Source organism: Pteropus alecto, unplaced genomic scaffold, assembly GCF_000325575.1.
Source record: "Pteropus alecto unplaced genomic scaffold, ASM32557v1 scaffold45, whole genome shotgun sequence".
Taxonomy (NCBI): Eukaryota; Metazoa; Chordata; class Mammalia; order Chiroptera; family Pteropodidae; genus Pteropus; species Pteropus alecto.
Window position 1 is genome coordinate 31,124,710 of NW_006442491.1, and position 13,317 is coordinate 31,138,026.

The 13,317-nt window shown below is 49.9% G+C and overlaps 1 protein-coding gene and 1 pseudogene across 1 annotated transcript in view; both read right to left on the reverse strand.

The window, feature by feature from the left end:
* PREX1 (phosphatidylinositol-3,4,5-trisphosphate dependent Rac exchange factor 1) overlaps window positions 1-13,317 on the reverse strand; it is a 184,816-nt gene that overhangs the window by 161,061 nt on the left and 10,438 nt on the right. The window contains exon 2 of the mRNA XM_025039736.1: window positions 13,140-13,260. Within this exon, the coding sequence (XP_024895504.1) occupies window positions 13,140-13,260 (121 nt within the window). The remainder of the gene's footprint in view (window positions 1-13,139; window positions 13,261-13,317) is intronic.
* On the reverse strand, window positions 10,243-10,361 carry LOC112471049 (annotated as a pseudogene).

Sequence of the window (13,317 nt, forward strand, 5' to 3'; positions counted from 1 at the left end):
TTCTGATTATTTCTGAAGCCAGAAATACAGATTTCTGTATGAAATTTGATATTTCAAAGTTGCCGATTAACCAAAAAAATTTCAAACACTATACAGGCCTGACAAAACCTACTTACAAAACCTAAAAGCAACAAATGAATAGGACAAACAGAGACTCACAGACATGGACGATAGACTAGTGGTTACCAGAGGGTGGCGGGGAAGGAGGAGGTAGACGGGGTAAAAAGGGGTCAAATATGTGGTGACCGAAAGAAATCTAACTATGGGAGGTAAACACAGTGTAAATATATATGTGCCTTACCGTTAAAGTGTACAGCTGAAACTTACTGGGTTTCAGCTTTGGTTTCATTAACCAATGTCACCATAAAAAATAAATAAATAAGAAAAAACCAAGTAGGGGGAAAAAAAAACCTATTACAGGCCTGAGCTGGCCTGAGGTTCAACCCCTAGTTTGGAACCGGTGATATATGGACCTGTGGACTATGATGTCAGAGGCTCTGCTTCAATCACATCCTTGTCTTCAGCAGCTAGCACAGGACATAGGCCCACAACAAGGGCACACAAGCACATGTGGTGTGTGTGTGCATGCACGCATGCGCGCGCGCGCGCACACACACACACACACACACACACACACACACACACACACTGCCCTGAGCCTATGGTCACTGAAGTCAAAGATGCTGATAGAAAAGTTTCCCAGAGACACAGGAATCCTCTGGGCACACAAGATTCCGCCAACTCATCTGGACGTGACTTGAGGCTCCCTCTGCCCTCTGAGGCATCTTAGCTGTTGGACAGTAGCAGAACATTGGGGGACAGGAGTCAGGAAACCTGCATTCAAGTCCCACCTCAGGCACAGCCTCACTTGGTAAGCCTGGGCCAAGTCGCTGAAAGCTCGGAGCCTCCGTTTCCCCTTCTGGACGAGCGGGTGAGAGGATGTCTTGGTCTCTGGCAGCTCTGACCACCTGATTTTAGGATTCCAGTTGTCAATGATTCATTTGGGTTAGTAAAGAAAAAAGGTTTCTTCAGCTCTCAGTTATATAAAATCGATTCAAGAACTAGCAGCCTGAACAAAGATGCACATGGTCTGTAACTCTGAAAAACTGAAAACTCTATAAATGCCCAATATAAGAAGAATGCTTAAATAATAACAATTAATTAACCTGATTATAGCTAATATATAGGGAGTGCCAGGCATTATCCTGAGAACTTTATAGATCTGAACTAGTCTAACTCACCCATCAATCTAAGAGGTAGGCTCTATTTTCGGAAATAAGGAAACTGAGGCACACACAGGTAAAGAAGCTTGCCCACGATCACGCAGACAATAAGTAGCCAGGATTCGACCCAGATCATGGGATCCAGAGCCCCCACGTTTCGTTATGAAGCCACTGAAGGTTTGGTGATGAAGAGTGCTTGTCATAACATGAGGAAGTACACAGAAGGGGCAAGAGAAGCGAGAAATAACACTGTGTGTGCAGTGTGATCACACCTAGACTAAGACAAAATGCAAAGAACGAGGAAACACACCAAAAGGTGAAACGTCTGTTTGGAAAGGTGAGATCTTTTTATTCGTGCTTATGCTCCAAATGTCCCATAATAAGCTGTGACAGCAAACACAGCCAGTGCGTGGCAGGTGTCCCTGGGAGCCAGCATCATGCCCAGAGCTTACTACTTCACTTCAGCTAAATAAGTGGCCTTGGGAGTAGGACTCCCACCTCCTAGGGCCCAGATATTTGCCTGCCCTGAAGCTGCTGCATCCCCAGCATCTAGAACGGGGACAGGCACGTAGCAGGCACTCGATGAAATGTGTGGACGATGGGAACAAGCCTGTGGGTTGGAAACAGAGATTTCCCCATTTCACAGAGAAGGAAACTTAGACCCAGGAGTCAACTGCCCAAGGTCCCAGGGCTGGTGAGCAGTGGTCCAGGACAAGCACCAATAAAGCCTCACCTTAGCGGAGGGTGTCTTTCCGCCAGCAGTACAAATCTCAGGTAGTCAAAATCACCAAAGAGACAGAACGACTAAATATAATGTTTGATCCAGGATTAGACTCTTAGAACCTCGACTGGAGATGGGAGTGGCGGGGGTGGGGGGAGGTTTAAAGGACATTTGGAGGAAAATAGGTGAAATCAGAATACGGATCGTGGCGTGTATAATTTAGCATCGTTGTTAAATCTCCTGATTTTGTTCATTGTACTGTGGTTATGTAAGAGATACCCATGATCTGAGGAGATACATGCTGAATTATTTAGGAGTATCATGGCTACAGTTACTCTCAAATGGATCAAAGCAATGGGAATAATTGTGTGTGTGCATGTGTGTGTGCGTGTGTGTGTGTGTGTGCGTGCGTGTGCGTGTGCGTGTGTGTGTGTGTGTGTGTGTAGGGCATCCCTGGGAGAGAAGTGGGGGCGATGATTAAGCAAATATAGCCAATGATTAACAATTGGTAAATCCGAGTATAGGGTCTCCAAGGGTGCTTGCTCTGCGATCATGAAATATCAAAATAAAAAGTTACCAAAAACTTAACTTTGAAAAAATGTATCAAATTGCCCATAAATACAGCATACTGTGGTTTTGTGTTTAGACCCCCGCACATATGTAGAAATGTACATCAACAAAACCTTTTCCCCGACTTGGTTCACAAAGAGAGTGCCTGTAGCTGAACGGACATAAGGAAATGCAGTTTGACGCACACTCCCCCACTATATGTACGACCTTTGTGACGAAGGGGAACTAAATCTTAAAAACCACCCTATCAACAGCCTGGCAGGCCAACAGTAGGTGGCTGGGACCACACAGAGCTCCCTCTGCCCTCCCCGTGTGGTCAGGGCAGGAGGCCAAGGATGCCAGTCTGCAGCCACACCCTACACTGGGGTCCATGCTCCCCAAAGTCAAGGCCGCTCATTAAGAAAGTATCAGAAACCAGGAAGGTCTCTGTCACAGCATGCACCCAGGTCAAGCCCTTTCAGTCACTCATCCACTCCTCTGACCAGTACTAACAGAGCATGTGCTCGGTGCTGGGGCCTTGTCAGTGAAGCCAGCAGACCGGGGTCCTGACCTTGAATGACTTACATTCTAATGGGGGAGGCAGACCCTAACCAAGTAAACAGACAGGATCATTTCAGAGTGACAGATGCCAAGAACAGGTATGATGATGAAGAGAACGTGACTGGAAGGCTCTCTGAGAAAATGACACTCAAAGAGAGGGAAGGGCACTCGATGCAGAGCACGGTCGGAGGTGCTGCAGACAAGAGGGACGACAAATGACGAGGTGCAGAGGCTGGGACCAGCCTGGCGCCGGTCAAGGACAGAAAGCAAGCTGCTGGGGCTGCGGCGTATGAGTGCGGGGGAGATGAGGTTGGCATGGTGACCAGGTGAGGAAACCGAGGTCCAGGGAGAAGCAGCCCCCTGCCCAGGGTCACACGGCCACTGAGGGACAGAGACACAATTCAGACACAGACAGTCTGAGCCAGACTCTGGGTGCTTGAGTGTGACACCACGCTGCAGGAAATTCTCCTGCACCGAATCCCCTCAGCCCACACCGCTCAGGTGCCTTCGATTATGTCAGAGAGCATCAGACTCTCTCAGTCCCAGGTCCCCGAAGTCTGCTCGAAAATACTTCGCAGTTATGTGTGTCAAGATAATCACATTATGTAAGAAAACAAACATGTATATAGGAGAAGAATTTCTTTCATGCAACAAATATTTCATGAGCACCTACTAAGGGCCAGGCATTGTCCTTGGTGCCGGAAGGACAAAATGAATAAAGAGTTATGCAGGGAAAAGGAGGTGGGAAGTGGCGAGGTGGCGGTGGAGTGCGTGTTTGAATGCGGGAAGAGGGGTCAGAGAAGACCTCTCAAGGACATGAGGTTTGAGCAAAGGCCCAAAGGAGTGAGCCATGGGATGGGGGTGGGGGGAGGGCATTCCAGACAGAGCAAGTGAGAAGACCCTGAGGCAGGAACAAGCCTGGTGCATTTGAAAAAGCAGAGATAGGGCCAGAGAGGGGATGAGGGAGGGAGCAGAGCACAAGGAGATCCTGGAATTAGGTAGGGCTGGCGACGGCACGACTTTGTGAAGATCCTACTCAAACCGCGGAATCCCGAATCTCACACTCTGAGAAAGTGAGGTTTATGGTGTGTAAATCCTATCTCCTAAGAACAACTGCATGAGAAAGAAAAGAATCATAGGAGAGGAGACCAGTGAAGCAGGAGAGGCAGATCTTGCAGGATCTTCTAGGCCATTCTAAGGGCTTTGCTTTTACTTGGGAGGGAGATGGGAACAGGGCAGTGGCAATGAGCTGGCGCAGGTGCTAACTAGATCCCTCTAGCTGTGGACAGAGAACGGAATGTGGAGGCAAGGTGGAAGCAAGGTGACTCTAATAGCCTTGGCCATTTCTCCATGGTATGTCCTTGGGCAAGCCGCTTTAACCTCTCTGTGCCTCAGTTTCCCTCACCTGTGAAGTGGGTCTAAAAAAGACACCCCTCACAGGGCAGGGGTGAGAGCTAGCATCATGTAAAGTGCTGTTATGATGGCTATGAGTGGAGGGTGGAGTGGCAAGTGGAAGCAAACAGTTTTTAATCATGCAAATTAGTTTCCTGAACAGACAACCAGGGGTGCCTGACTCCCCCACAGGAAGCAGAGACCCATCTTCTATCAACAGCCCTGCCAAACAGCGGCCACCCGCGCAGCCTGTCCGTATCCAGGCCACAAACAGGGCCTCCAAAACTCCTCTCCGGATGTGCTGGACTCAGAGGCAGTACCCGTAGCTGAGACAGAGTCAGGGGACAGAGACTGAGTCACACAGCAATCTGACAGCAGACCAGGAATTTGCCTGGGGAGGGGAAGGTATGCTCCTCCCTCCTGGATATCCTGGATAGGTGTATGCGGGAGGTGGCTACTGGGACCTTGGGAAGGCCACTGCACAGTCCGGATTTTCAGATCATCAATCAGACCATGACACATCCCTGCTGAAAATCCTCCAAGGGCTCCTCACTCCACTGAGAATAAAACCCAAACTGCTCCCTGTGCACACGAGGCTCATGCCACCTGGCCCTTGCTACCCATGCCAACCTCACCTTCCCCACTCTCCCCTCCAACCACCCTTGTCTCCTGCTGTTCCTCAAACCAGCCAAGCGTGGCGCTGCCTCAGGGCCCGGCACATGCTGCTCCCTCCACCTGAACACACGTCTCCCGACTCCTTCCACAGCTGGCTCCTTCTCTGCCACGGGACTCAGGTCACATGTCACCTCCTCAGAGAGGCCTACCTTGACCACTCCATCTCAAAAGATGCGACGATCTCTATCACCAACATATCCCCACTTCCTTCCTGGTGTTCATCTATGCCCCAACGGTGCGGACTTGAGCGAGTTACTCGACCTCTCTGGGCCTTAGTTTCTCCATCTGCAAAACAGGTACAATGACGATACCCGTTCTGCCTCAGAGGGTTGTTGCAAGGGCTCAAAGAGATAATCCATACAAAGCACTCAGCACAGTACCTGGCACAAAGCAGGGCCTCAGTGAACTATGTTATTATTATCCCTCTTGTCAGTTTCTCAAGTGATCTCTCTTTCGATTACCTGAAGATTCCATGAGGACAATGACTTTGTCCATCTTGTCCTGGTCACGGGCCTGCACCTAGGCCAATGTCTGGCCCACTGTCTGGTCCATTTATTGAATGAATAGGCGAACTAGTGAATGAAAGCACTGATGGCCCACACCCTGCTCTGACTAGCCTTGCTCCTCCTGAGAGCAGCTCCTTAGAGAAGCCACCCACCCTCCCCTGCAAGGGAGAAAGTGCAAGACCCCAGGTCCTAGTGGCCAATGCCACCTGCCTCCACCAGCCTTCACGGCCCTTGTCCTGCCAGCCTGAAATAGCCTTGCCTCCCCTGGCCCAGAATCAAGGGATCATCTGTCAGTTCCACCCTGGGGAAGGAACCAGGCGGATAAACACAGACTGAGTGTCTGACCACAAGACAAAAGAGGGCCAGGCGGATCCCCTTCTGGTCCTTAAAGAGCTAAGAAAATAAAAATAAACTTAAAAATCCACACAGGACTCGGAGGCTAGAGGGCTTCCCTTCTTTCTAGGAGCTTTCCTCTTGGAGAACAGGAGAGGCTACGGCAGGTACCTGGGCAAAACGGACCTTGTCTCAGAGCTCGGCTGTGCCAGGCACGTGGGTGACTGTCCTCGCTCCTCACAGCAACCCTATGAGGGCTACGATCATCTCCATTTTGCAAATGGGAAAACCAGAGCTCAGAGAGGCAAAGGGACTTGCCCAAGGTCACGTAGGGGCAGAGCTAAGATTCGGACCCAGGCCATTTGTCTCTAGAGTCCATGCTCTTAACTCTGAACCCAAGACGCACTGCTGGGTAAAAGAAGCAAATTATATCATGCCATTTACGTAAACATAAATATATTTGATTGTCCCAACTAGGGGAAGGGGGTGCTATTGGTATCTAGTGGGTAGAGGCCAAGGATGCTATTAAACATCCTACAATGCACAAGACAGCCCCCAACAACAAAGAATGATCCCCTCTCAATATGTCAACAGTGCAGTGTTCTAGGCCAGGAAAATGCAGCCATCAACTGCATTTGAAAGATGGAAGGATTCACCCCAGACCAGCTGCTAGGGCTAGAAATGCCCCCATGGAACCTCTTTAAGAGGGACCTTGATTCAGGCGAAGACAAAGATCCCCAGAGAAGGGCGTGGGCCGCCCAAGCCCTCTCCCCAGAACTTGCGGGATGGAATCCTGACAACTGCAGGGCCACCACACTCCTGACCAGAGTTCACCCCCCCTCTGTGGGCCATGCTTCTGCAGAGGGTCCCTCTGGGGGAGGGTTTCACTGCAAAACAAGGAGATTCAGACACCCCACCCCACCCCCAGCTTGCTCTCCTAAACTGAGGCTAGAATCAGTTCTGACCTCACCCTGTGCCTGGGGAACAGGGCTGGCTGGATACCGCATGCTGCTCTGACGATCAGCCCACCCTGATCACCCCGTTCCCACCAGGGTTCCAGTCAGAGAGCCTGTGTCTGTTGGATAAAAGGAGAGAAATCACAAAAATCTGAGAGGTCAAGTTTTGCCGCTAGGCATGGCCTGCCTCAAAGACTTAACTCTTGCAAAAGTTTTAAGGGGGGGCGGGGGCTGTGAAGCAAAGAGGATGTGGGTTCCTTGATCTGAGGGAGTGGCCCTAAGCCCAACAGGTCTTCTGCTCACCGGCTTAATAAAGAGAACACTCTCTCAGAAAGGGATACTGTGAAGCCTCCGAAAGCCAGGGACACCGACCCCATCCATCTCTTCTTCAAGTGATAGATAACTGATTACGAGAGCGAACACCAGAATAATCGTAAATGGGTGTCCAGTATGCTCATTTGAAGAAACTCTCATTCAAATGCATGAGTTCTAGTATCTCCACTGGGTCATCCTTCCCAGAAGGATAAGGACCACATTGGCCCGGTTGATGGCTGCATTTTCCTGGCCTAGAACACCGCCTGGAATATAGAGCAGGTGCTCCATAAATACCGGCATGCTGGGAAAAGTAATCTAATTTCTTTATGGTTTTACCTTTTTGTAGCTCTGTTTGCCATACACAAAAGATGGGACCCATCTAACTCTTGCTGGTGCAGGATTTTATCATCAAAAGATTATCAGACTTCCTGATAATGCTCAGCCCAATATAAAGTCTCCTGGTTCAGGCTCTTCAGTATCCTCAAGCTCAGATAATTTGAACTTTTGGACTTAATTCTTGCCCACATGGGCAGCCCAGAGGTCTCACAAAGGCAGTCAATTTGGTCGTAAACACGGAATCATGTTGGGGCAGTTCAGGGCAGTGGCAAAGAATGTGGGCTATGCAGGCAGATTACCTGGATTCGAATCCCAGCTCGGTCAGGCTGTGTGATCTTGGGAAACTGATCTGACCTCTCTGTGCCTTTGTTTACTTTTAAAAATAGGAAGCACAATAATACCTAGAACTTTTGAGTTGATACACAGAGAATGCTTTACAAAGGGCTTGTAAATATGTAGCACTATTTAAGTGTTAGCAAATTATTATTGCTATTGCTGTTGCATTAATCTAATGGTCATGCTGAAAATATAATTCTTTCTGTTGGCATTTTGTAAAAAATACATTCACATACATATGCATGATTTTCTATGAAAATGGCATAACAAATAGAATTTCTTAGTACATTTTTCCTTTTTTATCTTCTTGCTTTTTTCTCCACAGGATACACATCTGTTCGGACTTTTCTCTAAACTCCTGTAATGTTATACATACAATGTACATATGAATATTATGGTTACTGTTTATTTTCCCAAAGCGGAACTGTGTTATACACACTTAACAGCCTACTTTTTTGCAACATAGCCTCATAAAATCCCCCAAGTCACTGGGTAGGTGATTTTGTTTCAATGACTACAGAATGAAAACTGTGCCCTCCCACCCCCCATCCCTGGCACTGCTCCCTAGTGTCAGACTAGGAGCACAGAACATTTAAAAAAAAAAAAAATAGTGACAACACAAAACCACAGTTTCTTGTTTTGGCAAGCAGAGCTCCAATGAGAAGAAGAGTTTTGGTCTCCTACCCCCAAAAAAGCAGAACCAAAGAAAGCATTCTGGGAGCTTTCTGCCCACGCCCCCTGACCCTCGGGGACCCAGGCCCAACCCAGCCGGTGGGGCAGACCCTCTGGGTCTGAGACTGATAGATCTCTGTCCTCAGCCAAAGGAAGCCCTTGCGGGGGGCTGCTGACCAACCCCCACCCAGGAGTCTCTTCCCACCACTGCCCAGCTGGCACACCCATCACGGGACCCATTGGCACCTGTCCCTGAGACATCCCCCCTTGCAGGCAGGGACTCCAAACCAATCCAACCAAGGGGCAGGTGGGTCCAAGACTCACTCAGCCTCCTCTTTAAAGGGCAACCCTTTGAGCCCCAAACTGACAACTTCATCTGCCCCCCCTCCCATTGCAGCAAATCCTTCAAAAAAAACCACAACAGCATTCTAAACACCTACCTTGTGCCTGGCACAGTTCTGAGGCTTTAACCTCAGGCTCATTCAAGTTTTACGACACCCCTATGACCCAGGTGCTAGACTATGCCTATGGTACAGATGGGGCAGCTGAGCCACAGGGCAGGTTGGTGACCCACCCAGAGCCACCTACAGTCGGTGTGAGTAAAGCCAGGATTTGAACGTCGGCAGCCTGGCTCCAGAGCCCCACACTCAACCCTCACGCTGCCAACAGACACGGAATCCAGAGGAGGAACCCAGCAGCCTGACATTTCCATTCCACAGTCCCAGCCTTTCTGCAGAAAAGACAAAAATAGTCACGGAGGGGAACTAACTGAAGGAGGCACAGGCAGAGGGTCAGGGCCACACAGACCTGGGGTTGAAGCCCAGTAGGGAAGCTCACTTAAACTATCTGTGCCTCAGTTTCCTCATCTGTCAGTGAGGATCACAACAGCACCCCTTTACAGGGGTGCTGGGAAGATCGAACGAGTTGATACAAGCAAAGTGCTTAGAATAGTAAATGATGAACCTGTGTCAGCTCCTATACAGTAACAACTGTCATTGCTGTTATTATCATCAACACTGCAGAGCACACAGGGAGCACCCAACACAGCTGGGGCTCCTCAACGCTGAGATTCAAGCTTCAGAGTCAGAAGCCAGGCAATTTCTCCCATAACCTCTGTGGTGTCTCCCAAGAGAGATCCAGCATCCCTACGAAAGGGCTGTCCTTGCCTTTCCATGACTCTTAAATAAACATACACAAAACACGGCACCAAAGTCCTCAGTCCCCCTTGGAGATGGGGAGGGGATACAATCCAGTTCCTGAAGGAAGCGGGGAAAGATGGGGAGATTCTGGAGGAAACACAGGGTCCCAGGCCCGGAACCCAACAAAACCGCTGGTTCCTGTGGCCAGAGTTTAGACGGTCAAAAGGAAATTCACTCAGAGTCCCTGTCCTCCTTTCAGTGCTGACTCAGATCTCACTTCCTCCAGGCAGCCCTCCCTGACCACCTCTGCTCTTTGGATGCTGGAATCCTATAACCCTACTCACCTGTATTATATAATTATAACATAACATAATAATTAATGATAATAACTAATACTTATATACCTTACTTCCTGGCAAGGCACTGTTACAAGTGCTTTATTTTTTTACTTTTTTAGGCGAGGCAATCCTTGGTTGACCTCACAGATTGCAAGGACCTTATCAGCTTACGATCCCTTATTTATTTTTATGCCTACAGCACCTAGTCTTCCTAGGTGGTCTCCCATCCAAGTACTAATCAGGCCCGACCCTGCTTAGCTTCCGAGATCAGACAGGATCGGACTTGTTCAGGGTGGCATGGCCATAGACTTGCAAGTTTTTAAAAACAGTCCTGAGGTTGGAGACATTACAATCTCACTTACCTCTTAAAAACTCTCTAAGATAATATCTATTATCATCCTCCATTTTACAAATGAGGAAAGTGAGGCTCAAAAAGGTTAAGCCACTTGCCTTAGGTCACAGAGTTCAAGGACATGATTCCAAGCAGTCTGGCTCCAGAGCCCGGCCTTGTACTTAATTCATAAAGCCCCATTTTGTCACCTTCATGAGACTGTCCTCTCCTTGAGTGCAGGAACTTAGACCTGATTTTTCTGCACCTTCCACAATGCTCCGTCTACACAAAGACTTCATTTCTTCCGGTAATGGAACCTTAAAACCAGGGACACACGGAGGCTGGGGCAGCCCTTGCAGGCCTGCCTCTGCCACATGGACTTAAGAGCAGGGAGGGATTATTAAGCATTCTTCCATTCTCCCAAGCCAGGAGGCACAGGGGAAAATCCCTTAGCAAGTATAAAGGCTGAGAGGAGAGACTGGGAAGACAGAAGAGAATCACAACCTGCAGTCTGCCAACCTCACTGCGTGGAAAGCCTTGGTAATTAGCAGTTCCTGAAGCTCTGAGCCCTGGGTTTTCAAAATGAAAAGGCCTTGGCTTGTTCAGGGGCCATTTCTGATGGAGCAAAACAGGAGAGGCCTTCTGCGACTCACAAACAAGGTATGGCTGGTCATGTTACACAATCAGTCTTGTTTCTGGCACCAGCTTGGGGACAGCCAAAAGGACAGGCAGAAGGGAAGCCTGGATTCCCCTCCCCCTAGTTTTACAGGTGGAGAAACTGAGGCCAGGACAGGTGCCATGACTGGTCCATGATGTCAAAGTTGGAACCAGCTCATCACAGAGCTGACAAGTCAATCCAAAAAAAAAACAAACAAACAAACAAACTCAGCAAATTAAAAGTGCCAAGGAGATAATGTAGAAGTAGAGAAATTTTTTTCCCTTATTTCTTTAATAATAAGAATGGTTGATTCTAATCAATTTCCATTATTCCAGCTTCCTCAGTCTCTACACATGGACAATTAAAAACCACAGTTAACCCAAACGCATTCTGTATCTGGTCTGAAATGCACCCACACCATCTAGGGCAAGGGCTTTCTTTCCCATTAGTATAAAAATTGGTTTGTCTTTCCTCTTTCTCTTTCAGACTGAGGAGCAGGGAGTGGCTCAGAAAGAGAAGTAAGGAGTTCCCTAGAATTTGACATTGTTCAGAGATGTCAGGGCTGTCTACATCTTTAATTCAGGAACTGCCAGCTTCAAACTGAGCAGATTCTTTTTTTTTTTTTTAACTGTGAGAGAGGGCGAGATGGGGGAAAAAAAAAAAATGCTAACCCTGCCTTATTCTTACAGGCCTTTCTAAAAAGGTCCTTTAGCCAAATGGTTTTCAATGCCTGTACAACTCCCCCCACCCTCCAACACACACACACACACACACACACAACCTCTTTTCACGAGATAAGGGCTCTTTTCTCCCTGAGTTAGAACTCGGACCTCGCACAGCCTCAGCTAACCCCTCAAGTTACTGGGGGACCCCAGAGGATGCCAGAGTCTCCCTCTCCCCGTCCCCCTAAACCCCCAGAGTGGAAGCTCTGGCTCTGAGGTCTCTAAAGGAACCACCACCGCCCCCACCAGCCCTTCCTGAACTAGGATTAAAAGACTTCCTAGAGCAGAGAAGGGAGTAAATGAGGTCCCAGCAGGAGGCACGGAGATTAAAGGCTTCGAGTCTCCTAACTTCCAGCAAGGCTGGGCCCGACCCACCCCCTCCTCCCCAGCCACTTTTCTCACTTCCTAGGAGAGTAGGGAAGCGGCCCCTTCCTCCCTCTAACAGAAAAGAAGAAGCAGCAGAAGAAGAAGGAGGAGGAGGAGAAGATACGCAGCATAGGAATGTGGTTTAGAGCACCAGCTGGGCCTGCCCTAATTCAAAAGCCACTGTCCCCAATTAACTACCTGTGTGATTCTGGGCAAGTTACTCAACCTCTCTGGAACTAAACTCTCCCATCTAAAAACTGGGGGAAATACTCGTCCCTACTTCATGAGCCACTCGTGGAAGTTAAACCTTCTAATGACACATGTAGGCGCCTGCCACACAGTAAACGCTCAGTTATTTTACAGTCTGTCGCGGTGGTTTTGCAACTTGGAGGTGGGGGAGCGGGGACTGGACTGCCGAGTCGTGCGTTCGAGCTCCACGCTCCCCAAGCTCCAGCAAAAAGTGCGTGCGTGGGGACCAGGGTCCTCCTCCGGAGTTTTGTCGATCTCCGTCCCTCCTGTGGACTTTGAGTTTTGTCCTCCTCGGCGCGGAGGGACACTGGGCTTCTAGCATTTCCAGGGTCCGCCCTGGCTACAGAGCTGGTGATGTTCTGGGCGGCGAAGGAAACCCGCGAGAAAAGAACGCAGGAGCTAAAGCTCCCGGCGCCTGGGTCCCAGAGCCCCTGCCTCGCGGATGTAACTAATTTAAAAACTATTCGAAAGGCCCCGGGGAGGGGGGGAAGAAAAAGACAAAAGGGCAGCGCGCCGGGTGGTGGCGGGGTCCCGAGTGCGGGAGTCCCCAGGTCAGGGCTGGACTGCGGGCCCGCCAGGGAGGCGACAGCCCAGCACTAGAGAAGCCCGGGTCGCCTCACTTCTCCGCGCGCCCCACGAGGCGCCCTTGAGGCGACTTCTCGAGACCCCCCGGGGGCCGCGGCCACAGGTTGTGGGGACCGACCGCCCCGCTCTGAGGCCCCGGCGCTCCGCTGGCCCCGGGCTCCCCGGGACACACTCACCGACTGCAAAAAGCGCAAGGTGCCCACGTAGTCCCTCTCGGTGCCCAGAATCTCGTTGAGAACGCAGAGGCGAAGGCGCAGCTGGCGCTCCGAATCCCGAGCGGCCGCGCACTGGCCGGAGCTGGGTGCAGCGGCGCCGGGGGCCCGGGGGTCCGGGTGGGCACCTTCCCCAGCCCCG